Source organism: Sylvia atricapilla, chromosome 2 (assembly GCF_009819655.1).
Source record: "Sylvia atricapilla isolate bSylAtr1 chromosome 2, bSylAtr1.pri, whole genome shotgun sequence".
Classification (NCBI taxonomy): domain Eukaryota; kingdom Metazoa; phylum Chordata; class Aves; order Passeriformes; family Sylviidae; genus Sylvia; species Sylvia atricapilla.
In genome coordinates this window covers 89,883,508-89,911,075 of record NC_089141.1, presented here as the reverse complement: position 1 = coordinate 89,911,075, position 27,568 = coordinate 89,883,508, and the positions used below count along the sequence as shown (strand labels likewise).

General features: G+C 36.2%; 1 protein-coding gene across 2 annotated transcripts in view; it reads left to right on the top strand.

Annotated features, from left to right (window-relative positions):
* The window catches only part of ATP11A (ATPase phospholipid transporting 11A), a 118,793-nt gene that overhangs the window by 53,332 nt on the left and 37,893 nt on the right, over positions 1–27,568 (top strand). For both annotated transcript variants that reach the window (XM_066313802.1, XM_066313803.1), the window contains exons 2-10: positions 4,298–4,420; positions 15,719–15,808; positions 16,926–17,006; positions 18,529–18,636; positions 21,437–21,565; positions 22,077–22,180; positions 24,826–24,876; positions 26,362–26,426; positions 26,811–26,892. In XM_066313802.1, the coding sequence (XP_066169899.1) occupies positions 4,298–4,420; positions 15,719–15,808; positions 16,926–17,006; positions 18,529–18,636; positions 21,437–21,565; positions 22,077–22,180; positions 24,826–24,876; positions 26,362–26,426; positions 26,811–26,892 (833 nt within the window). The remainder of the gene's footprint in view (positions 1–4,297; positions 4,421–15,718; positions 15,809–16,925; positions 17,007–18,528; positions 18,637–21,436; positions 21,566–22,076; positions 22,181–24,825; positions 24,877–26,361; positions 26,427–26,810; positions 26,893–27,568) is intronic.

The following is a 27,568-nucleotide window of genomic DNA, read 5'->3' as shown; positions in this document are numbered from 1 at the left end:
CGTCTCTTGGTGTAAAGTACTTCTGTGTGGAAGAATGGAGGCATAGTCTGGGTGAACAAGGCTATAGCTGGTGCTGAGAATTTGTTGCTGTGATGTCTGTGGTTGCAGTGCACTGTTCCTTTTAATCAAAAAGCATTTAGAAAAAGGTAGAAGAGAATACTGTTCAATGAAATGTACTTAGAGCCTGGCCAGGGCAGATTGGATTGAATTTTCAGCTGTACTTAGTGCATATTAACTTATTTGGGTAGTGTTTGTATTTCTATTATTTGGAGAGAAAATATAATATTGAATTGAAGATTGCTGGTAATTATGGCAGAATTAATAGTTCAAGTGGAGAGTCGGGAAATGTCACTCAGTTCTTCCACTGATTTCAAAATCATACATTAAATCTCTTTACTAAAAATGTGTGCAAAGACTTGGAATCTTTCAAAGTCAGTTACTTTTCCAGCAACTACCACTAGCATGTTCCTATCGTCCTTTTGCTGTCACCCATTGAATACCAAGCCACTTGTCTTTTCAGGCAATACATTTGTTTAAATTAAATCCAGGTAAAAATTACCAGAGTAGCATGAAGGTGAATCTCAAGTAGTTTCAGTTTGATTTTTTTTTTTTTTTAAATCAGAAGAAAATAAGCTGCAGAAATACTTAAACTCTTAAGGTAAAATCCTGTTAACTGTCTCTGTCTCTGTGCCTTCATCTTTTGCTGGTCTTTACTTTCATGGTTGCTGACGCTGCTTGAAAGAGTAAAAGGTATGTAACATTTCATTGATGTGCCAATAAAACTAGGTCTCAGTACACTGAGCTGTACACTATAAATAGAAGCAGATAATGCTAAGGTATATTTATGATTTCTTGGACGTAGTCTTAATGGGCATAAGCACTGTAACTTAAAAAAAAGAAGTGGATATAGTTCATTGTTCTGGCAGGGGCATCAAACTGCTTTTATCAGTGACTCTGCTGTCGTTCTGTAAGTTGTAATACCAGAACACTGAAAGAACTGTCAGATGGGGCTGTTTGGCTTTGGAGGTTGGCATTACAGGACCTTCGGTTGCTGTGATTTGCTTTCCCTACATGGCCCATGTCCTGACTTACAGTGCTGTTTTTCTAGAAGTATCTTTTTCTGCTTTACACAAGTGAGCTGCCTTGTTGCCATATTGAACAGTGCACGTGACTTTGCATTGCAGTTCTACTTCGCTGGCAGAGAGAGCCTTACTCTTCCATACTTAGTTTTTTATACTTGGACTGTGAGTGGTTTGGAGGTTTGAAGTTGTTGAATTAGGTTGGTAAAATGCATTTATTTTCTATAACCGATTAACATAGTGAGAAATAAAAAATATTCTGTGCTAGCAGATAGTTCATTAGATATGTTTTATGTATTTGTGGTATATTTATCAATTTGTGATAAAACTGGACAAAATTAGGCTAATAGAAGAGATTGTCTTTATTTTATGTTGATGCTTAGAGATATAAATTCCAGAGTGGTTGGTTTGCTTAGTGTTGACACAGTACTCCCAGACTATCAGACCTGCAAATACTGACAGTAATGCAGGAGGGTGCTGCTTAGAGCTCTATCTTCCCAGGTTCATAGGTAATTTCAGAGGCCTGTTTTAACTGAGTCTTGATAAAGATTCAGTGAAACTTTAAAAAGTGCTTTTTTTGGGCTGAGAGCCTTGTCTGGCTGTTTTGGACCGGCTCATAATAACTGAGATAAATTGTCAATCTGGGCCTCTGTAGAGGAAAGTAGAAGCTGAGGGATTTCTTCTTGGTTTTCAAAGTTTGTGTTGCATTCCCATTAGTCCTTTATGTAATCTGAACTTAGGCACTTCACTTTTCAGGAGTAATTTTTGTGTTGAGTTTATATCTGGAATGCCCTTCTGGAATGAAAAACTAAAAAATGTTGTACAGTTTGATGTATTATACAGGAATATCTCACATTCCCTTGCATTTCTAGGAGTATTAAGTGGCTTGAGTGTCAGTAGGTAATTTGTGTACCTTTAGTACACTGACAGAATAAAAGAAGTATTGTATACTGATAAAATGGTAAAAGATACCATGTTTAGTTTTTGCCATAGAAGTAAGGAGGAATATGGAAACACTGTCATGCTTTCCTTCCTTCCAAAATGTTTTGGCTTGCTCAAAGAATGTTACCTGGCCTTCAGAAGTGGGCTGGCTGAATGACACTTTACTTTTTGACACGTCCACTTGGTGGTAAGGGAGAAGTTGTCTGACTGGAAAATCAATGCAATTTTTATACTGAGCCATGTCCTGGTTTCAAGTCTGTGCTAGATGTGGCATGGGAGAAATGTTGTGTGTGCATTCCCACTGAGCCAGGGGAAGTTAACAGGGCTTAGCACAAGCCCTGACTGAGCCATTGGTGTGTCTTATGAGGGGCTGTCAATTTTACTTCCTTTGTGAGCAGCTTCATGTAGTGTATTGACTCTTCCAAGTTATTGGAAGCTGAATAACACATAAGAAAAACTTGGGGTTTACTTTGGTCTTGGTTTTGTGCTTAGTATTGCAGTTTTGTCCTTTGGTATCTTCTGAACATAATGCCTTCATTTTTCTGTCATGTAAGAATCAAGTAATGATTTTGGGTCCTTTGTGTCTGCTTCTAGTATCTACTTCTGGGATGGCAGGAATTGCATTTCTTTAATCCTTCACTTAACGTTTTACTTGATGATTGCTACTCAGCTATTTTGTGGTTAATAGTCTGAGTCCAATAGGTTTTCATTTTATATTTTTGATGTTCTCTCCAACCTCAAGAAAGTCATGCACATCACAGAGATAATTGTTTTATTAACTTGGCTGCTCCAAATCTGCAGAGTATTGCAGGATTTTATACATCTATTCCCCATAAATTATGTAGAAAGTGATCTTTGGCTATGTTGCACTTCAGGGCAGTGGAAAAATCACATAGATGTGAACTGATGAAGAAAATTTTAAGGTGAATATTTTTTAAGTTTGAGAACTAAATTCTGTTTTAGGCTTACTAGCCAAGTGTGTACTAGGAAAGTAATTTGACCTATAACTATTGACATTAAGACTAACTGGAAAAGAATGTCCCATGTCTGTGTGATGAAATTCTGTTAAGAACTGCACAGGTACATCCAGCTGCTTTGGGGAATGGTGCGGTGGCTGTGTGGACGACCAAAGTCACACTGTTTGTTTGGGGCTGGTTTGCTCAGTGTCAGTCTGACAGTTCACCTGTAGGCACACAGGCACCAGTGCCCAGGAGCACTTTCAGGTCATATTTAATGTACTAAGTAAATGTAGCTGTTGAAGATGCAGAAAAGAAGCTTCCCTCTAATGTGCTTAATTAAAGTATGTGTAAGTGCATCAGTGCAACATAAAGCAGAGGTTTTAAGTTTAAATTATAACATATTGAAATTACTCCAGGTTTGACTGTATGATGATGAAGTTGCTGATGCCTAGGCTTCTCCAAGTGTTAGGAATGTGTTCTGTGCTTAAAAAATGTTTTTCATAAGGTAGGTGTGAATTAGACTGTTGACTAGGGGATGGTCATTTTATAATCCATGACCCCTCCAAAAAGATCAACTTCTAAATTAAAAAAATTGGTTATTTTGGTTTTGTGTAAGTACTTTTCTACAGTGATTTGTACATTTTTGCAGTTAATAGAACACAAATACTAATTTTGGGGAAGCTATAGGTGTGGTGGAGTTTGATGTGAATGTGAAAATTTGGCACACCTACTGTTTTTTTCCACAGCTTTCATAGAAGAGGGAGTGCTCTGAGTTGACAGGCTGAGATCTTTTCCTGGCAACCTAGGAGTCTCTAAGCTTGTTCATGTGTGGAGAAATGATTGCTACTAGTATTTCAGGAGAACAGAGTTTCACTTTGCTGCAAATGAAGTTATAACTTATGGTTGGCTAGTCTCAAAAATGTAAAGTATTTGTCGTATATTAAAATATGATAATTACCACAGATTTTTCAGTGGTGACGAGAGTAACAAACATAAATACTTCGTAAATACCTAATTTGACTGAGAGTCTTGAACCATTTGCCCTTTTTTCAGTTATAAACAAGAAGGTCAGAATAGTGATTTTCCTGGATGCTCTTTCATTGTGTTATGGAAAGTGAAGTGCAGTTAAGCAGAGTTGTGACATTTGACTTGGCTTTAGGTCATTTGGTGATCTTGAGCTGATACAGAGAAGTGAGGGGTCATGTGCTGGTGGCTGTGTTGATGGTCAGGCATGTGATTAGTTAATTCAGTGTGTGACTCATGTTACTGCAGAAATACTGAGTGAACTGACACCATAACTCTTTATTTCCCCCATAGTGTGCTGGAGAAGAGAACTGGGTGGACAGTCGGACTATTTATGTTGGGCATCGTGAACCACCTCCAGGCGCTGAAGCGTACATTCCACAGAGATTTCCAGATAATAGAATAGTGTCATCAAAGGTACCACTGTTTTCTCTCATTCATTTAGATAAATCAGCTGAAGCTATTCTGTTTATTTCTTTCAAGATTTTTCCTAGGCTTCCTGTGTGTTTTTTCTTTCCACGACCAGCAAAGGTAAAATGAAAATATCTCAGATTTCTTCTAGAGATACTAGTTGCTAAGTTGCCTCTAAAATGAACAGAAATAAAATAATTTCTCTCATGTTTAAGGTAGTGCCTAGTATAGTATAGTCTTGGAGTAATAAGGAGCTTTTCAACAAAGAAAAAAAGCAATTTTCATTTGAGGCAATCCTAGAGTAAAATAAAATCTTCCTAAAGAAAGACTACATCCTTTGTACTCAAAAGCACTACCTCAAAAAGTACTAGAAATAATTCAATTTGTTGAGCACTTACATTCATCATGCTCTCTCCACCATAAAAGTGTCATTCCCTTCAAAAGCTCCTACTGTTTCTGTGGGGTTTTGTTCAACAGTCTTTGTTATTCACATGAAAGTGCATCATACTTGATGTCTTGGTAGTGTAATACATTTGTGCTGTTTAGAAACCTTCCAGTTGTCCCTTACCTCAATTAGTAAGTTTTAACTTCCATAAGCTCCAGCAGCTTTTTGTGAGCAGTTGAGATGCTGGTACTTTCCAGCTGGCTTGCTCTAGCCGAAGGTTTGTACTACAGTGGCATAGAAATTTGAATGCTTGCAGGTGATTTATGGCTAACAGTTCAGTAACTCCCAAGTTTGCAATATGCTTAGATTTTAATCTTCATGAGCTCACACCTTCAGCTAATATGAAATAATCAATTTAAAATAATATCTCCTTTACTGAGAATTTATTTTTGAGTAGTGTCTTAAATCCCCAGCCATTTTAAGAACCTTGGTAGCATTGTGATCTCAAAGAACTGAGTAATTACCCTCATGGACCTGAACACTTACCAGCCATTAACATAATGAAAGCCAGACTTTTCACAAATGGTGTGTCAGTTCTCATGTGAGATTTTCTGTTTACTACCTTCTTACCATACTTCGTTCAAAGAAAGTGTACTAAGCAGTGTAGCATTTAGGCATGTTTAATTAGATAGAATGCTTGAAAGGTAAGGCAGATGAAGTATAGTTAGACTGATACAGTGGGAAATCTTGTGCTCTATGCATTGATTTGTATTGCCTTTTGAATTATGGCAGAGTAAACACATTTAATGCAAGTTTTTGTACTCCTGTGACATTTTTCTTTTTTTTTTCCTCATGTGAGATTAAAGATGTGGTTTTTTAGTCTCATCTGATATGTACGTAAATAAAGCCATTGAAGGTACTGCTGATACTTTTCTTTAAATAAAAACATCCTGTTCAACTTTTGACATCTTTTTGTGATTTTTAAGTTAGTGGAAGTAGCAAGTTGCTTTTCTTTGCAGGGCAAGATTTTTAAAGTATGACTTAAATGTGCATTGAGATAGGGAATCCTTGCCAGCAATTAGTAAATATGTATGACTTCAACCAGTTCAGGACAGAGACTTCACTATATTTTTATTTGGATATAAAGCATATTCAGTTAAATGCTTCAAATGTTAAACTATTTATCTGTGAACTGTATCTGTTTCTGTAAATAGCCTTTCATAAAAAAAGTATTAGAGGAAAGGTATACATTTTATATATACATGCTATTTCTCAGTTTTTCTGTTTATTGATTAAACTTATCTCATTTAAAAAATAAACCATAGGTTGTCTTTGTGGAAGTAAATACAGTGGTGATATTTCAGGAGGGAACAGAACTCATGTAAATGCTTTATAATATTGAACAGGTCCTTAGATGGCTGAAAGCTATTTCAATGACTGTTGCCTGTATATGAGAACTTTCCATGCTGTCCCTTTCAAGTAAATTCTCTTATTCACATGCTCCATCCCAGACAGGCTGAATAAAGCACCATTGTGACATTTGTTCTGGTTTTGTGAGCTGCTGCCTCTTACCCTTTCACCCACCCGTGCTCCTTGCTTGCTTACGAACCCTCTGGAGAGGGCACCTATTACAGCATATTGAACACAGGCATGAATTTCCTACTAAAGCTCAAATGTGCAATGTTGAGGTGGCAAATCCATAATTGTTAGAGTAGGTAAAGGTACATGCTTGCAAGCACATTGTATAATGTTACCTCAACCATGAAGGATACTTCCTCCATCTTTCATCAGCGAGACAGTAACTTTCAGCTTGTCTTTTATAGGTGTTTAGTGCTTATGTAAGGTGTGTGATTGCTCTTCAAGGATGAGGAACTCTAAACTTCCAAATAGAGACTTCACCAATTTAAGACAAAATTTCTAAAAAGGGTAGTTGAAAAGCATGAGGAAAAGTCATCAATTAGTCTATCTGTATTCTTCTTTACTAAAAAATGTGATAATGCTCTGAAAAAGACATTAGCTTGCAGTAATATGAATCTTAGACTTTACTGGTCCTTCCAAGGGTGTACTTTGCAGTGCTTCACCAGAGGCTTCCTGGTGTCAGCAAGGTAATACTTTGATTCAATTGCAGAGGGATATTTCATGTACATTGCAGTGTCACTGTGGAATGTGGTTAATGCTCTGTCCGCTTAATGATACATTCCTGATTATGAAAAATGATACAGGGACAGACCTTGGCTGGACAGATCAAACCAATACCATTGTATTGGTTTGATCTGTAAATTCAATTATTATATTAACAGTATATTGCAAAAGGTGTATGTTGAAGTAGTAAAAGACAAAAAAACTGCCTTTTGGATTGTACATGCAGTTCTTTTTACATTCTAGAGACAGTGACCTTTGTACCATGTATCTTGTGTTGATTTAACTTTTATCTGCTTCATCTGCCTTGGGTGTTGGCCTTTGAAGTGGCTGTGATGTGCCCTTGATTGAATTTATCACATGATAGTGCTGCAGCATGGAAAAATATCAGCTGGTAGAAAACCCCCAATGTTCTAAATGTAGAAGAAAGTAAGTAATTGAATTGCCAGGGAGGTGGCTTGCTTTTTTCAGAAAAAAATCTTACACATTTTGATACTATTTACTTTTTGGTAGAACTTACAGATTAAAAGGAAACTGGGTAAAATAGCCAGCCATAGCAGGTACCAAAATTTGGCGAGTAACAACCTCTTTTCCTTCTAAAACAGGATTTTACTTTTTGAAAAAACTGATAAATTATAAAATAACTTTTTAGTACAGAATTTGCATAAGATTCAGTCTTTGTATTATTGTGCTGGGAATATGATTTTGTATTTAGTAGTCTTCAATGAATTTTTTCCTCTGTGAATTCCTTCAATACCTTTTAGGCCCATGTAAATTCTCAGAGCAGTTCAACTGTAGAAATGTTTGCCAAAAGAAAGCATGAGCTTTCATTTTAAAACTTCCTACTAATTTGAGTTCATGTTCCAAATCCTTGAATCTGACAATGACTGTTATCCTCTGTTGATAATCTTGTTTCTTTTGGTGGTGTTCCACCATATTTGCCAGCAGGAATAGCCTTAGCCTGGTTAATAATTTTGTGTGAAACTTGCTTCTAGCCTTTGCTCAGGTTTGGTCTGTACCTTTTCTCAAGCCAGTGGAATCATGAACAGATTGTTCAATACTTAGCCAGCTGTGGATTCTTGTAGCGGCATGATGATGGTTTTACCTTGTTATTAATTTATTATTTTTAAATATCCAAATTCCCTTTGCCTGAAGTTAATGTAATACCTTTACAGAATTGCTCTGCTTTGAGGAGCTCATTTGTTGATGAAGCAGGGATCTCCAGTTCTTGTTCTACCTGAATCAATGAATTGAAGACTGATAGTATGAACAGAGGGAAAAATTGTACTGTAAATAAAATCTTTTCTGAGGCAACAACATGGAGTTCATAGTAATACGTTTAATTACAGCTGCTTATGGCTTTTGGAAAAAAACCCTTGAAGAAAGAACCACAAGAAAGAGCCAAAATTTCCTGGGTAGGAGTGGCCTATTTAATGAGAGCCAAGAGAATTTCCTGTGTGTCAGAGACACCTGGCAAAATTAGAAAATCCACAAACTTCAGGCAGGAGAACAGATTTTGCCCTCCCCCCACCCCCAACTCATAAAGGAAGTTAAGGAGACTTACAAAGGCTTTTGCTCTTCGTTTCAGTTTGTGGGTAATCAACACACAGTATTTTTCCGTGGTGGTCCTACCTAGCTGCAAATTTTTACTGTCATAATTTAATAAAGAGAAATATTACAGCTACAGAACCCACTTGTTGCCTGGGGCAGCACCATTACTGCAGGCAGCAAGGGTTATGCTTCCAGAAAACAATACTGAAGAGTAGTGGGATATGACTCTTGCACAGCATGCAAGATTGACTCTACAGTGGATGCAAAACTATTACTTGAAGAATTTGCCCTAAAGAGATGTCACTAGAATTAAATTATATGTGAAATTACAAAGTGTTCATTTGTGCTGTAGCTTTATTTCATGTTCTGCCTTATAGAAAAGCAATAAGTTGAACTCACATGGTAGAACAAAACCACTGTTATTCGTACTTTGTAATGCTGTATGCCATATTCATGGATCAGAAATGATCCTGGTTTTGTTGCACAAATGATGCAGTTTTCTGTTGTCTGCCTATTTCCTTAGGCTTTTTGATTAAATACTGATCCAAACATTGATTTCTGTGGTCGTGGGCTGAGACAATAATGCTGTGTATTGGGAATCCTATACATTGCAAGGGAAACCTTAGCTACCTTCAGTGCTAATCTGATTGAGATGACTCACATTTAATCTCAGTGACTAATAGTTTAATAAAGTTAAGTAATTATGACATGTTTCAGCAGATGTTGTTGAAATATTCCTTTCTTTCAGCCCTTGTCCTGTACCTCTTCTCTGCAGCACTTGTTCATAGGGCCATTATAAACACACGGAGACTGGATCTGTTCTGATTTTTCATTTTGTGGCCACATTTCTTTCAAATGTTAATACTGAAGCTTAAGGAAGTACTAAACCACCTCTGTCAAGATGAGCCACTTGGAACCCAGCAGTGACCTAGGCTCTCTCACACTTTCCAAGGTGATGCTTCCCAACTGGCAGGCTTTGTCTGGCCTCTCTAGGGCCATGACATAGCAGTTTCAAGATGAGAAGTTCAAACACAGCCCTGAGCAATGGTATTTGAAAGTCAGAAAAGCATCCAAGGCCCACAGTGGAAAGAGGCATCATCACGTGTTTGTGAAGCCAATATACAATTGTGTAGCGCACTCTGGGGGGGCAGAGAGGGTGGGATAGACAGAAATGTGTATGGGGCAGGGACTAATGCAGGGAGTGTTGTGTGTGCCTTTTATTGATCTTCTCTGAAAGCAGCTGTAAGACAGAGCTCTCCATTTCTGCCTGGGTAATCCCCTGACTCCCAGCTGCGCTGGAGCTCAGCTACAAAGGCTGAAGAGTCAGATGTGCCCAGCCCTGCCAGAGACTGAATGGGGCAGGAGCTGTTAGAGATGAAAAGAGTAAATGGGCTTGGCTGGCAGTAAAGCTTAAATGCTTCTGAATCATTTGGACTCTCAAAGGGGCCAGCTCAGGGATCTCAGTACCTGAGCTGTGATGGGAGTGCATGAGTGTGCACTTTTTCCAGGCACAATAATAGAATTTCCTTTTGGGGATAACTGTCAGTGCCTGGAGAGAGCAAGGAAAAGCTCTTCTTTGCTCTTGATGATCCTGCTCAGCGTGGGATTTCCAGGTCAGAGGCTCTTTGCAACCTCCCTTATGTTCCCAGGAGAAGCCATTTACCCTTCCCGTGGCTCAGTCCAGGGTTATTAGCAATATTTTATTCTGCTGATACTGCCCCTAACAGAGCCTTTTAAGGTTTTTGTATCAGTGTGGAGTCTTCATGCAGTCAAAGAGAAGCAGACGAAGGAAGGAAAACAGCATGCCTAAACCTAAGGTCAGGGAAGATGGGTGTAATTCTCTTTTTACAAGTGAGAAAGTGAAGTTTGCTCTTTGCCTAGTATTCCTCGTGATTCTGTCTTCAAGCAATCATCCTTGCTGTAAAGTTTTTTGTGTTTTGGTTTTTTGTTTGTTTGTTTGTTGTTGTTTGGTTGTTGGGTTTTTTTTTTTTTCTTTCTAAAAGTTATAATTACAGATACTGGGGGATTCTATTGCTAGAGGAGTTCCTATCGTTAATAGCCTCTATTTGATGAGACTGAGAGTTGCTGAACAGGGACTACTAAAGATAGACTTGCTTGTAATAGAAATCCTGTTTTATCAGCAACTGTTTTTAAGAAATCCTATGCCAAAATATGTGGTTTTATTTATTAAGTGTACCACTTGATCTAACTTCCCCAAATCAGTTTCATTTTTGCAGTTTCTCTGAACATGGTGGTGATTGTTACTCACTTGTAAAAGCCCTACATGTAGTAGAGGTGTCACTGATCCCTGTGTTGTGAATGACCTTGTGATGTGGAGAAACAGGATTCCCTCCCTCAGTGGAGTAATAAACATTGTGCAGATGGTGCATATGTTAATACTTTTGTTGAAATATTATGTCTTTCTACATTCATTCCAAATTGTCATAAATATGGCACAACACTTTACAAAATATTTGAATTTGATTGAGTAGCATATAAGCACAGAAGTCTGATTTTTTTTTTTTAGTCAGTCTTGATACTAGTTTAATACATTAAAGAATATAGATGAGTTCTGCTAGAAACTTCCTCTATGTTTATGAACATGTCACTTGGGTTAGACAAGGCACACTCTCAACTCACTTCTTATGATTTCAGATAATTATTGCTTTCGGTTTTTTTTATACCCTTTGCTATAGTTTTCTCTCCCAGTTTTCTTTATAGATAGACAAATCGTGTTTCAAAAAAGCAATATATTTATAAATAAAACTGTCTTTAAAGAAACTGAAACTTTTGATCAGAACTTTTTCAGCTACTCTATTGAATAGGAGTACCTATATGTATATAATATATGTAGTATTTCTATTGTTTTAATAACATGACACTGTATAACATGGTGTTATATATTAAGTCTTATGTCCAGTACCTAAAAGGAGACTACGAAAAAGCTGGAGATGGACTTTTTACCAGGGCATTAAATTAAAGGACAAAGGAGAAGGACTTAAAGCTGAAAGAAGGTTGGTTTAGATTTAGTTTGAGGATGGTGAGGCACTGGAGCAGGTTATCCAGAGATGATGTAGGTGCTGCATCTCTGGAAGCATTCAGGGTTGTTTTGGATGGGGCTTGGAGCAGCCTGGTCAAGTGGGAGGTGTCTCTACCCATGGCAGGGAGGTTGACACTAGATGCTTGAGAGGATCTTGAACATCCTGTTCCACCCAAACTGTTCTACGATATGCACACATGCCTGCAATCTAGTTTTTAAACTGCAGCTTTAAGAATGTATTGTTTCTTGGTAATTGAGATAAAAATCTGTGCATTAAAAATACTGAAGTCACCATGGATACAAATGACTGCAAGATCAGCTTTTCTCTATACTATCCAGATTTTATTATCTTCAGGATGGATTTTGTTTTTCAGAAGGGATGAAAATCATCACAGGGGGATGTCTATGAACCAGGGCTAAACCAATATAGTAGATATTTTTGTTGTAATGGTTTTAAGCATTTACAAGGAACAGTCAAAAAAGGTTGAGTGTAAAGTGAAATCAGGGTGCGTTAAAAGAGAGGTGGTGACTAATTAAAACAAATAATCTGTAAGAAACTGATGTGTTGACAAAACTCAGTATGAAGTGCTTTTTCTTACAGCTTCAGCTTTTGATGTAAAGTGATTACTCAAGAAACACTCCTAAGAAAATATCTCCCTCTTAAGGTGGAAAGAGAAGCTTGAAACATGAGCCAAAATTCTGGCATGCAGATACTAAAGGAAAAGGTCAAAATAGAGTGTCAAGTACACTGTATTTTACATTTTTGAATTTGTGTGACTGGCTGTAACAAGGTGTTGTAGCTGAAAGCAAGATGGTATCAATAAAAAGAGCAAGATGGAGCCAGAGGCAAGGGCAGGAATACACCAACACTGCAGGTGCTACTGCAAGTACAAATGGGAAGAAAATCTACTTAAATGATGGTGTTTTCACACCAGATTGATCTTAGAGACTCTTGCACAGTGCTTCAGATGGATCTGGTGGCATCATGTGTTCTTCTTTTGGCTGAATGCATTACTACTTCTACTTGGTATCTGATGTGTTACCTCCCATATGCAAAAAGCACCCATGTGCTCTGGCCTGTAGGTCTTTCGTAGCATTTGGAGAAGATCAATTAAGCCATCTCCAACTTGAAAGCTTATCTAAATAGTGTGTAACTGTTTAGATAAACTTATATCCTTCAAGTAAATTATAGTGTAGAAAAAGATAGTTGAATATACATAAACTACTTTTCAAGAGTTTGCAAAGGGCATGATTAGAAATTATCTGAAGAGAGATGATAATAGTAACTCCTGGCACCGTAATCTGATGGATTTAATATCATCAGTTTAAATGCCTTGCCTTTAAAAATTTTTGTTTTGTTTCTGCCTATCTAGGGTAGAGAAACTGCCTTGAATGCAGCAGTCATGAGATAAATCATGTTCTGAGTGCTTCTCTGGGGAGTGATTATGTTGATTAAACATTACTTGCCCATTTGTAGATGCTGCTCTGAGCTACTGATGGCTTGGGTAGGGAAAGGTCTGTCTAGACATTTTAGTGTTCTTTCTTGCCTAAACTGCAAAAATTATTACTTATCTGTTGAAGATGAATGGGCAGAATAAAGGCATGCTTAGTATGCCTGAAACCCAGAGTCATAAAGTGCTAAAATTTTTCAGATTGAAAACCAAGTTTTAAGAAGTAGTCTGTGTTAAAGAAGCATCCATTTTAGGAAGCAATTCTCAACCATAAAAGTGATTTGTTCCCATGTTATTCACTTTTATTCACCTAAGAGAGTTGCTGATCAAAGGTGGAGCTGTGGTAGACCACAGCTTGGCAAGGAAAGCAGTGAACTAAGATTGGAATATGAGGCAGGTAGGATACTAAGGGTAGAGGTGAACAGCCTTTTTATGGATTTTTGTTTTAATTGATTTACTTGCTTCCTCAATCAGATATTTTAAATATCTACTCCAACAATAAAATGCTATTACCAAACCTTTAGTCAAATAACCCTCTAGGAGATTTAAAGTGGAAGTTATTACATAAGAGATTACATTTTTATTTAATGATCGGTGATTTGGGGGGTTTGAGTAAATCATCAAACTTTTAATGGTCAGAAGACCATTTACCATGGAAAAAATAGTATTTCTATAAAAAGAGCTAAACAGATAAATGGAAACAAATGTTTTTTACTTTTCTTTCCCAGCAGGAAGAGATTCTTAAAAAATAAATGGATAAAATTAGAAAACAAAGATAACTTACCTGATAATGATGAAAATATGCAATTATTGTCATTGAATAGAATACATATGGTCGTCTATCATAAGAGCAGTTTTGAATCATCAGCATTGTTGTGCAAGGAAAAATAGTCAAGTCTAACTCATTCTCTTTGAAAATTTCTCATAGCTGGGCAATGGGTAGTGCAAACTGCATTCCTGTCTGATGAAGTGTTCTGATTGCAAGACTAGAACATTTGATTTTCTAGCTGTTGCATGTCTGCCTGCCTGAGTTTTGGCATGCTCACAGGTGATTTAATACTGAACTAGCTGTTATGCAGGATTAAGTGGTAACTTAGGGCATATTTAGCATAGATACTGATTTTTGGGATGATTTTTTGGAAGAAAAACATTTCATTCCTATGTCTTACGCATGTTCAGGCCTTAACATCCACAAAGTAAAAAGATTGCTCCATATAATAGCATTTCATATGTGTTTAAAGCATATTTCTCATGGATACTTTTTGTCTTCGGATGTAATAGAAGTACTTTTCTTCTGGAGCTCTGTCTGTCTTTGCCTTCGGGGCCAAATTCAGAAGATGTCTGGCTCATGGAATAATTTGGTTATCAGCAAGTATAAGTGCAATCTGCCAAGAGGAGACAAGGCACATTTGTAACAGAGCAAATAAATTAGGATAAGCTTCTTAGCCCATCTCGTTTGAAATGAAAGTTTTATTGGAGTTGTCATTTTATTATGTGTCAAAGGATAATTTGGATAATAAGATGATGCAGTGCTAGTTTTCTCAAGTCATTTTTCAAACCTTTTCACACTGTTTTAGCTGACGTGTTTTACATGTGTTCCAATAAGCAGTCCTTGCAATGTTTTTCCGGAGCTACAGAGTGAACTGTGTAAGAGGACTGCAGTTGAACCTGCTGCAGGGCAGGGGATGGGGGCTAGATATTGTTAAAGTACTTTCTCATTTTTACAGGACTTCTTAAATTTGAAGTTTTTACATTTTCAGTTTGCAGCTTTATGTACTGTTTCTTACACTGCCTGTGGTAATTTGTACGATCAGTATATGTAGCAGAGACTCTAATTAATAGAAGGTCAGATTAATAGGAGGACTCTAATTAATAGGAGGTCAGACAGAGAGCAACAACAGTCAAACCAACATGGCTAAGCATCGCGTTCTCCCATTTATTCTTTGCCAACAGTGGGTTATATATCTTTCAGGATAGTTTACCATGACAGGGCATAGAAAGACTGCAAACAAACACTGTTTGGCCTAATGTTAAGGTGGCTAAAATGCTCACACCACAAACCTACAACTAGAAAGCCACTATCTCCATGTGGCACCTTAACATAATTTTGTGCTGCAACACAGCACAGGACTGCAGGCCTGCACTGACGCCCAGGCTGGATAGCTCACCCTTGCTCCAAATATAAATCATGTCTTCACTCTCTAAGAAATTCCGCAACAAGTACAGATATAGGCAGCCACTTACTCGTATTCACCACTGTAGTTTATCTTGAGTATTTTTGTGTCCCTGCCAAGGAACAAGGCTGACAGCTTTTATTTGGTTGTCTTGCTGTTACTGTGTAGTTGACTCTGAGTGTCACCTATCTCAGGTCATGAACACAACATAAAAGTGAATTAAAAGTGCTCTTTGAAATTACTAAGGTGCTTCTAAAATCTAATAATGGCTGTAAATAAACCATTCCATAACTAACTAACTCTGGATGCTAACTCTAGACAAGTATTGTTGCTAGTTAAAAACTATTACAGTCCTTAGTACAAAGATTATCAGAGTTCAGAAAAACTATACTATTTTGAGAATACATGGTTGTCAATTAAGATTCACATTCAGTAGATTATTCAACTAAGTAACAAAAACACTCCTTGCCTCTTGATTAGTTTAATCTTGTCATGTGAGGTATACATTTGAATGTGAATATTATTTCCTTCACAAACGATCATAATCTGTGTATTTGTTTTCAGTACACGTTTTGGAATTTTATACCAAAAAATTTGTTTGAGCAATTCAGAAGAATAGCTAACTTCTATTTTCTCATCATTTTCCTTGTTCAGGTAAGTTATCCCCACTTTTCAGTAAGTTTTGTGCTCTTTCTAAAATAGGGAGAAGTTGAAAAAGGTTTTAAAGTTAACTGATTTTGACGACCATGGAGGTAAATGGTTGAGCCTAGAAAACCTTTTACACTGATGGTGTGACAAAAAGAGTTTCATTTAATTTCCAGGTTGTCACTGTGAATTTAATCTGAAGAGAATTTGACAACATTGCTAGTTGGATGGCGAGACGTGTCTTGAAAAAATTGAAAAGAACGTCTGTAATTTTTATTTTGTAATAAACATCCAGATTAGTAAAACTGTTACTACAATTTTTGTTGATGACGAAGTTTTGTTTGTTTTGCAAAAATTTTATTTTATAACAAAATGTCTTGATAGCAGTTTTCCAATTGTAATGTGATCAAAGCCTGTGAGAACTGAAATAGGTACTGATATGATGCTTTCTTAGGGAGGTATATACATACTTATTTTTGAAATGAGTTCCATGAATACCTGGTGTGCTGCTTTCTAGATGTCTTAATTCTGAACCTGTCATGGTCACTTATTGCATTAAATATTAAAAATCTTAGTAAGTGAAAAGCTGTATTACTTTGCAGACCAGATTCTATAGAAAAAAGCAGTGCAGATTCCCAGGACAACTTGGATTTTGTCATTTGCACTCCCTCTGTGAATTCTGCCTCTTTGTTTATATTTGCAGAAGCCCCAGCTCAATATTTCAGAATTTACTCTTTGTGTGCATAAGAACAGATCTATTGTATGACATGTAAAGCCAGTCCCATGCTAATTTCTAATGGTGCGCCATAATTTTGCTTCCAAAGCTGCAGCTTTCCAGTCTAATACCTCCTAAAAGTCTTGCAAGCAAATATTTTTACAAGGCATTAATATCTGATTTTAATGTGGTCTAACTACAGTATGGTGTCCTCTTATAGAATCCAGTTTTCAAATTTTTATCAGTGTAGTCCACATTCTTAAAGTTGTGTTGAAGGATTGGTTTTTTGCAATTAAAATTTCTTTATGCCCTGTTCATGCTGATAAAATTACTTGAAAAATCTTACTTGAAAGATTGACTGTTTACATTCAGAAAAATATAACCAGCAAATATTTGTTCTTTTTGTTGCAGTTAATTATTGATACACCTACTAGTCCAGTTACAAGTGGACTTCCACTTTTGTTTGTCATCACTGTCACAGCTATCAAACAGGTGAGTAATGTAGTGAGGAAAAGTAAAACTAAAGAGAGAATTGGATCAGTTTGGGTCTGCTGTCCAAGGAATGTCCCCTCCCAGCCTCTTGCCCATCCCCAGCCTGCTGGTCTGCTGTCAGAGAAGGTTTAAGAGAAAGCCTTGATACTGTCACTCTTCAGTAGTAGCCAAAACACTGGGGTGTTACCAAGACTGGTTTAGTCCCAAGAACAAAGCACAGCAGAACAAGACTGCTGTGAAGAAAGTTAACTCCACCCCAGATAGACTCAAAACAGAGGATAATTTCAGTTGTCCCTTAATAGATAACTTACTACCTTTACAGTCTTCATGCTAAATACAGACTTTTCCTTCATGAGTCTTCAGAGAATCTATAGAGAGTTGTGTTTCTCTTTCTTTACAGTAGTAACTATTCATAATTAAGTATATTGTGAAGTTAAATTCAGCACTTCTTGTTAAGCAAAAGTTGTGATACATGCAAGAGCTAGTATTTTAGTGTGGCTCTCCCAGTCTTAGCATCTTAAATGTCACACTTTCAAGCCTTACTGTTAGTAGTAACCTACCAAGGCCTGGGTTATGACATGCTGTGCCTGGTACTGCAGTTCTGTGTATTTCCTTGATTTTTCTTCCCAACATCTTGTGTAAATTTTGGGACCTTCTTAAGGAGCGGTACCAACCCCTGGAAGTATATTGCACTAAGGTTATAAAGTCTCTGCGAGTTCCTAGATTACTTTTGAGAGCATCCAAGGTAGTGATGCTTTTGTTCTGCATTGAATTTTCAAATGTGCTCAAGAGCATTCGATCTAAAAATGCTATGGACTACAAGTGGTATTTTCAGCTCTTAAGCACAGATGACTTTGTCAGTCCCAATCTTTGTCATATGGCAGGACCATTTTAATAGAAAGTTGCAAATTCCCTATCCTCTAGTTTGTCTGCTTTTATAAAACACAAATTCGTAGGATAATTGAGCACTAAAAATAGGGTACTCTGCAAAGTTTCTTGAAACAAAATTCTTCACAACTATGCATTGTATATAAGGTTAAAAGGTTTGGCTTAATTATATGACAGTCATCAAATATGACAGCCTTTTGTCATGTCATCTCTTTATCATCTTGCAGGATCAAGTCCAATTCTTCCAAAATATATTGCCTATACTACTACCTTCTTGTCAACTGCTTTTACAAGTCCTGTGCACTTAATCAAGTCAATAGAGCATGAGCAAGAGATGATCACTTAAATACCAGAAACTGTTCTACACTTTTGAAACCCTTATTCATTCAAATGTCTTCATTAAAATACATGGTTTTGTTTGACTAATTGTAACCATGAATGCTTTTCTTTTAGAGATATCCAGCACAATTCTAGTACTGACATGTATCACAATTTCATTTGTTCTAGTGAGAATATTTTTTTCCCTTATTGTGATCAAGGATAATTCCTAAATTCTTTCTTACAAGCTAGAGCTATTCTGTGTCTTTATAGCCAAATGTGCATCACTGCATCATTCCATTTCACTCTTTTCTAGGGTTATGAAGATTGGCTGCGACATAAAGCTGACAATGCAATAAATCATTGCCCTGTTCATTTCATTCAGCACGGTAAACTGGTTAGAAAGCAAAGCCGAAAATTAAGAGTAAGTAACTATAACTTAACAGGTTTTGTGAGTCAGACTTTACTTCAACCTTCTTGTACACTTTACACATAAAACAAGTTATATAGAAATGTAGTATGATGATGTAGCATTTATTGTATTTAATGATTAGACCTACAGTATACTAATTTTTAGTTTTATGCCTCTGAATAAAATATTTTTATAAAATCAAACTCTTAATAAGTTAAATTGTCTAATGAGATTAGATAAATCTAATTTATTATCATCATTCTTTAATTTTATTTTTAGATGTTACAATTCTGATTTTATCAGGCTGGTTTGCTTGACTGGAATTAACTAATTCCTTCCGTAAATATCACTTTTATTTTCCATTTTTAACTCAGAATTTCTGTCATGATTGATCTTTTCTCTATTTTCTGTCGACTGTGATTATCACAGAATCATAGAATGCTTTGGATTGGTAGGGACCTTAAAGATCATCTAGTTCCAATCCCTGTGCCATGAGCAGGGACACGTTGCTCTAGACCAGGTGGTTTGGATCCTTATTCAGCCTGGCCTTGAACACTCTCTGGGATGAGCTATAATGGCTATTATGCACATTAATGATTCATTTAAGCCTGATGGGGACAGTCAGTGCTATGTATAGGGGTAGATGCATTCGTACAGACACAACACATTCTAAGTATTTTCTCAACACCCATCAAGTCACAATCTCTTCATTGACCTTGTGAATGCTGCTACATTCCATTTTTGGTAAATTTTCAGAAATTAGTTTTTGCTGCCTTTTTTTTTCCCCTCCTTCTTTTTCTTTTTTTTAGCAGATGAACTTCTTAACATAAATTCCTTTAGAACTCAGAAAATTTTATAGATTTTTGTTTGCAATTTTCTTATTTTTAATATGTTTGTTTGGATGTCTTTTTCTGCTCTGCTGTTTTTGGGCATAAGCGTATCAACAGTGTTCACAGCCTTTCTGCTGTGACTTTCCATTTGAGTGTGATATCTTCTGCCTAGGGCTTCTTGGTAATAAAAAAAATCAGGACATCACATGCTTGAGAATTCCAGGTCTGTTAACTAACCAGTTAAATATTCCAAACAAAAATAGTCAAATACCATGCAATTGGATTTTGAATTTTAGTGTAATCCGTTGCCCATATTTTCTTAATTTCTCCCATTAATTGCCTTTCAGAGGGTGTATATTGAGTGACTAAATGACAGAAGAGACAGACCTTGAAAATACTTGCATAGAAAGAGATATCTATGTGTATTTGTAGATGGGTGAAATTCTCAGATCTGTATTTCAGGAGAAAACAGACAAGGTTGTATAAAGTAGATCCCTCTGTACCTAAAGCCTGAGGACACTTGACTGAAGAAGGAAAAAAAAATGCTAAAAATGGAGTTCTTTTTCACACAATCAGGGAATGGTTGAGGTTGTCAGGCATCTCTGGAAGTTTTCTGATCCAGCTCCAGCAGGGACACCTAGAGCTGTTCGCTCTGGACCCCATCTAGAGAGGTTTTAAGTCTCTCCAAGAATGGAGACTCTACTACTTCTCTTGGGCAACTGTTCAAGTGCTCAGTCACCAGTGTGATGAAAATGAGGTGGACCATCCCATGTTCCAGGTTGTGCCCACTCCCTCAGGTCCTGTCCTTTCCATCAGAAAGAACCTGTCCCTGTCCTTTTTGCATCCTTAGCTGACGTAGGGGCAAATGCTGGAACACCTTTTAAATTTTATGAAGATGCTGTGTACTAGTACTTTTATTTGGTTTGGGTTGAGGAAAATGAGACTTTCATACCTGATCGTTGCAGGTATGCTTAGAGTTTGTGTTCTCATGTGCCGTGTGTACAACCTGCAGTTTTTCATTGCTATTGGTTAAGAAAAAGCCTTTTTCGTATCTACAATTAGATAAATCTCATTTATTTATAATCTTTCTAAAATTTTATTTTTAGATGTTACTGTTGCTGATTTTTATTTGACTGTTTTGCTTAAGTGGAATTAAGTGACTCCTGCCAACTGCTAAGAATAGTGGAATTCAGCTTTATAAGCATATAATAAGAACAATGATTATGCTGAGTCTTACAATAAATTATGACATAAAAATGTATTGAACAGATGTTGACCTACATCTGTTGATGAAAAATTGCAAAAATTATGTATTTTTGATGGGATTTTTATTAAAACCCTGATATTCTTAGAACATGGAGTGTGTCTTCACCACTTGTTTTACCTCCAAAAATGTAGAAAAACTCATTTTTCTTGAATGATTTGCAAGAATATTTGGAATTTGTAATTAGTTGGCTGTTCTGTTGCAACATTCTAATGCGCTGTAAAATATTGCTTGTGTTTCTGTGAATAAAAATTATTTTGCTTACCTTTAAAGATGGATGAAAATAGAATGGATTTCTAGTCAAGGATTCTGAATGTATCTTGTTTTCATCAGGGGATGAAATTGTCGACTTTTTCAGCTATGTCTAAGATCAGCTCACATCTCCTGGTGGTTTTGAGATAGTTTTGTTTTATTTAGTCTTAAAACAAGGATTATATCTTTCATCTCTCAAATAATGTTGCAAAACATAATGAGACAGGACTTGCAGGATGTTTATCCTGAGAGGAAAGCCAGAAACAGTAGATCTCAGTCATTCCACAAGATATAATTCAGTTTTCCAGAGATATCTCTGTAGTTCTTTACTCTTGTGGTGAAATCCTGATGTAAATAAAAATTGTTTAATTTTCAAAATATTTGTGTTAATCTAGGTTTTAATTTTGAAATCTGAAATTTGGGCTGCTACATACCTGCATTTTATTTTCTTGTTTTTTTTCCTTAGGTTGGAGATATTGTAATGGTAAAAGAAGATGAAAAATTCCCATGTGATTTAATATTCCTATCAAGTAGTAGAGGAGATGGAACATGTTTTGTTACAACAACTAGTTTGGATGGTGAATCCAGTCACAAAGTAATTAAATATTGTACATTTTCTTTTTAAGGCAAACTTTGTTTTAAATTTTTTTGACACAGGTCACAATATGACTTCTGTTTATATGTGTAAGCAGCTACATTAATCTGTGTAATTTATGTTTCTTCACCATCTTACTTAATTTCTCTAAAAGTAATAGTATTTTATGAAAAGTTTTAAGACATTTATTTGTGATTTTGTCTGTGTCTAGTATAGGCATGCAGATTACAGTGGTAATACACTAACTTTTTATACTTAAGTGCTTTCATGGTGATCTGATTTATGAATACACTGCAAAGTGCTTGCTCATAATTGCATAATGGTTTTTAAAAAAGGTTGGAAAACACCATGTAATGCTGCAAATAGGAGCATTTAGAGATGCTTCTTATTTGAATTATGAGCTCTTACATAAAAGTTTGTAAATTTCATGATGAACTGCAGTGTATGTACAGATTAATGTCTTGTTTTTCTGTTCTTTTTTATTTTATTTACATGTTTTTATTAATTCCAGACTTACTATGCTGTTCAAGACACAAAGGCATTTCACAATGAACAAGAAATCGATGCACTACATGCTACCATTGAATGTGAACAACCTCAGCCTGACCTTTATAAGTAAGGCTTATGAATAATTCTTACCTGTTTCATTTAAGGTACATCAGCAATAAATCATAAAAATATCATAATGAAAAGATACTGGCTGCATCTCTGGTTAGAGTGAGTCTCAGAGTGAGCTTGAAGTCAGGTAGGTCTTCCATCCTTACTCCTTTTGTGCAGGTTGCTCCCTAGGTGTGCTCTGGGGTAGTGATTTCCATAGTGGGATGGCACAAAGTAGTCCGCTGAGGAATGTGGTGAAAATTTTAGAATTTCAATTTCTTTTTTTTTTTTAAGTACAAAAATAAGAAAGAAAGTAAGCTTTTTAATACTTAGTACACTTCTCAATATTGGCATTCATACCCTCTCTGTATGTCACATATAGTTTGTTAGTTCTTTAGGTTCTTTGAGGTTCTTTAGAGGAAGAGGGTGTTCCATAATATGTAGAAGTTGCCTGTTGCACTCCCTTGTTTGCTTTCAGCTTATTGCAAAATATTGTCATTTAGGTGAACCCAGTTGAATGGATTTCCAGATTGTATTATCTAGGTTTAACTGAAATAACACCCATAAAGTGCTGAAGCGACTTAAAAAGACTCTTGCAAAGGTATTGCAGATTGAAGATAATAGTAACATTCTAGCACAAATAAACAATAACTAAGTGGCAAGCACTTCTAGTCCTGGTAGAGAACTTCATCGCTCACATTACCAAGTAAAGCCACTGTCAATCTAATCAGATCTGAAAGGGTGTCAGCCAGAAAAAAAATAAATTGTCAAGATTATTTGAAATAAAGATTTTCATCTGCTGTTGTTAACTATGAGCCTCACACTACAGGCTTTGAAATACTGGCTAATGACAGTATGAGGCCATCATGATTAGGAAAACACTTTAATGCAGAACATGAAGAAAAATGTTTATAGTTGTATAAAGTCATAAAATACTCAATATTTTACAAAAGAACGATATACTATTCCACTAAACCTGTTGAGAAATCTTGAGAAGCCTCTTTTGAGGTTTCTTTCTAAAGAGTAATACAAAAAGTCCTATACCATTGAGATTACACTTGTTTTTTCTGCCACAGTAAAAAAATAGCTGAAATACTACACAGAAAACAATATGTCAAGCTAAAATGCACTCTTTTGTCAGCAAATACTGTTGGAAGATGCAGAAAAAACATTGCTTATTTCTGAGGTGTAAATGCATCTTTTCTGTGATCTTGGTGATTAAGAAACTGGTTTAGAAATCTGCTTGAGAACAGGTTCATTAGAGTATCAAGCTCATCACTTGCTTGATCCTTTTTTTAAGATATTTGCCTCTCAAAGTGAATGACTGCAAGTTGAAACTCATGCTAGTATAGCTGGTAAAATTCTTTGGGGCACCTGTTGACACACAAATAAGGAAAATGTTTATTGGTAGTCAGCTTGAATCTGCTGATTTTTACTTGAAACTTTACCTCTCAACAAAACACAGTGGTGAATCTTTTTTCCCCAAAGGCACATGCTTATTTTGTATCATGATGGATCCTAACCAGCTCTACATTGTCTTCAGATGTGGCCCTACCATGTTGTATGTTCTGTAAGCAGACAGCTTACCACTCCTCTGAGCCTCAGAGGTTCCCTTTTGGGGTAATAGGCCCAGCAGCTCACTCCCCTTTGCCATTGGGTTATCCACTTGGACAGTGGTATTGCAAATGTACCAAGTCTGGCTGGAATGAAGTCCATTCTCTTCACGGACTGTGAGCAATAGCCAGTGTAGTGTAGTGTTGTTGCTCTAAGGCTAAAACAGCATTAATTGCACACAGTTTTAGCTGTTATTGCCAAATTTTTACACAGCGTCAAATTTTTTGTTCCTCATTTTGCTCCTCCAGTAAATAGGCTGGGGGTGGGCAGGGGGCTGGGGAGGGACACAGCCAGGATGGCTGACCTCCATTGGCCAGAGGGTCTGTGCCATAGACCATAGAGGGTCATGCTCAGCAATAAAACCAGGGGGCATGGGGCAGTCTTCCAAAGCAGCTGTTGCTTGGAGACTGGCTGGAAATCAGCAGGCTCATGGAAGGAGGTGAGTGGTTGCCTTTGTGTCACTTGTTTTCTTTTCCCTTCAATTATTAAACTGTCAAGATCTTGCTTTTGCTCTTTGAGTTCTCTTCCCTGTCCTACTGGAAAGGGAAGGAGCAAGAGGCTGATGGGTGCTTGGCTCCTGTCCGGGTTCAAGCCACCACATACAGATAAAATGTACTGACAGACATTCAGAGGAAGAATTACTTACTAGCTCTGTGGTTTGGTTTGCTTTGGTTTTAATTTAGTCATAGGCTTTAGATGTTGTAAAAGATAGTAATAAAAGATAGTAATTGCACTATCTTACCTTAAACTGGGTAGTTTAGGGAATAAGACTTCTTGTTCATGGGTTGACTTAGAAGATGTATCCCATGTTTTATAATCTCTTACACCTCTTTATAAGCAAAATTTATGTCAAGTTACCATTCAGTGTATTTTTGTATTCACATGTTTAAGTGTATATCTATATGTATCTCTTATGTTCCTGTTCATGTTCTGGATAATTGGAGCCTGTTGAGTTGGAAAATGGTCTCTGTGATAGATACTTTCTAGAAAATATTTCTTAAATAATCTATTAGCAGTACTGTTAAACTACTTGTATATTTCCCTTTCAGATTTGTTGGTCGAATAAATGTTTACCATGATAGGAATGAGCCTATTGCAAGGTGGGGAAATGCAGAGTTTCTACACATTTAAATATTTCACAGTTGAATAAGTATCAGTAATGAGAGTTACCTTTGGTTCACCAACATGGTGCTGCTTTGTTTTAGTGATAGAATATTTTTCTCTTAGAAGATTCCAAATTGCTATTTCATAGATACTTCATTTTTCACCTAATCATATTCTTCTTCATTAGTATTTTAATGTCTTTATTCAACTTCAATTTTATCTGAAATGTATTTAGTTTATAAATGACGTTGGTAGGATTTTGACAGCACTTGTACAATACTGCCCCATTAGTGTGAGATCTTCGTAGTGCACTAAACAATATAAATAGTATCACTTGTGTATTTCATTTTTCTTAGATTTTTGAAGGATTTGAATATGTCAAGTAATTTTTTTGTGTTTAATTTTACAAAATGTGTTTGTACTTCTGTCTAAAATGTCATTAGTGCTGTGTGTTCAAGAAAGGCAACATCCAACTTGCTGTAGCTGATTTTGTTCTGATTCTTGCCACAAAGAGGCAAAGAAATAGGAGGGAAAAGCTGCTTGCTGGGGTGGTATCCTAGATCCCAGCACTTGGGGAGTTGCTCAGTGCTGGCCAAGTGCCTTCCTAACCTCAGTGTGTCTGTAGATACCTTGTTTTCTGTCACAGTCTTCTATGGAAACTGTCCACTGATCTGGGTCATTCGCGTAACATTGTTCCACTGGTTTCTTGAAACTAGTTTCAAGTTTTACCTCAGAATTATGGCCAAGTTTGTTTGGAATTTCTTGGGTTTTTTGGGGAGTTTCACACCCCAAATAACTGCACTTTAAATAACACATGAAGACACTGAATGAATTTCTTGGTTTGGTTTTTTTATTGCTGTATAGATAGAATCTGACAATTCTGAATGTGATCTGTCTGTAAAGTAGTCCTTGGTTTTGAACTCATATGATGATTAGTGTCATAGCATCATTTTGGAACATATCATGTTCCAAAATATTATTTAAATTTCATTGAAGTTCTTACATTAATTCTTGTACTCATCAATAAATTATTTTACCTGTATTTATCAGCATTTAAAAAAATGTTTACAGTAGGTATCAAAAATATCTTGTGTTTATACACTTTATACCTAAAATAAAATGGGGGAGTGTATTGTCCTTAAGCAGTTCTAACATACAGGACACTTACCGTTTATACAACCCTAAAAAATAATAGAATTAATATTTTTAAAAATAAGTACTGCGCAATTAGGATTTATTTGGGTACCTACATATGTGGGGTTTAAGTGCAGTGGTTTAAGGCTTGAGCTGTGAAATCGTGAGCTTAATTTTAGGCATCTGTTTATCTATTTTTAGTTTTCACTTTAAAATTTTAAATATACCTTGTAACTTATTAAAATAAAAGGTTTTTAGTAAAATTGATTTCTTATTTTATATGACTTCCGCTAAGGTCTGACGGTTTTCTCTAAATGTTTACATTGTGTAATACTTACCTTTTGCAGGCCATTAGGATCTGAAAATCTGCTTCTTAGAGGAGCCACATTAAAGAACACAGAAAAAATCTTTGGTAAATATTTCTATTGATTATTTTTATGGACCCTGAAGTAATAAGCAAACACCAAACAAGGTTACAAGCCTACAGTTACTGCTGGGCTTATGATTTCTATTGGGTCACTTGGTTTACAACTTTGTAGTAAGTTTTAGTGTTGTTACATAGAAACACTTGGTCAATTAGAAACTGTGACTGGAACGGGATGTAAATGGTGCTTAAAATTTGTAAGTACCAAGATAATAAAGTCATTTCTAATTTTGGGTTATCATCCAAATCTGTGGTTTCGTTCTTCAGAGTAAAAAATTAAAGAAATAACAGAGTACAATAATCTGATGGATTGTGCTCTTTTGGAGTTACTGCACTGTGCAGTCTTCACTAAAACAAGTTGTCTAATTTCAGGTGTTGCTATCTACACTGGCATGGAAACTAAGATGGCATTAAATTACCAGTCAAAATCACAGAAGCGATCTGCTGTGGAGAAGTAAAATTTTTAATACTTATTTTGGGGTTTTAAAGCTGCTTGTTTGAATGGTGCAAATCAGTTTCTTTTTTCCCTCTGAAAGTGTATGTTTCATTGATTTAAACAAAAAAGAGGTATAGGGACTTAAAATTTGCTTTTAAAAATTACTTTTTTACTTATAATGCAAGTCATATAACACCATATGAATGAGGTTCTCAATACCGAATAATTCTTGTTAGGTGTTTAAAAAATAAAGCCAATTTATGCTTAGCTCTTTAATGTATGATTTTTTTTTATCCTGGCATTCATGCTTTTAATTGCAATTAAGTCTTGAATTCAGTAAAAGTAACTTTTTTAATGCACTTCACTTTGGATCAGCTGCAGTAACAGTGCTTGTCTGTGGCATGTTTTCCACGGTTTAGGTAAAATGAACAAGTTCTATATAGACATATATAATGGGAAAGTAAGGCAATGGTGTCCTTAAGGAGTGAGCTGACATTGGTTGCTTACTATTATTAAAATACAGACTATTTCCTATTTCTACTTGGCTATCTGAAATCATCAGCTCTAAGTAAGGTGTCCAGCCTTGTGAAAAACAGGATGTCATTGATTGAGGCAAGATGTACTGACCAGCTGACACCCTTTCATTTACACAGTGACTGAGCAATGATGATGTGTCTCTTTCTATTGTTATTGA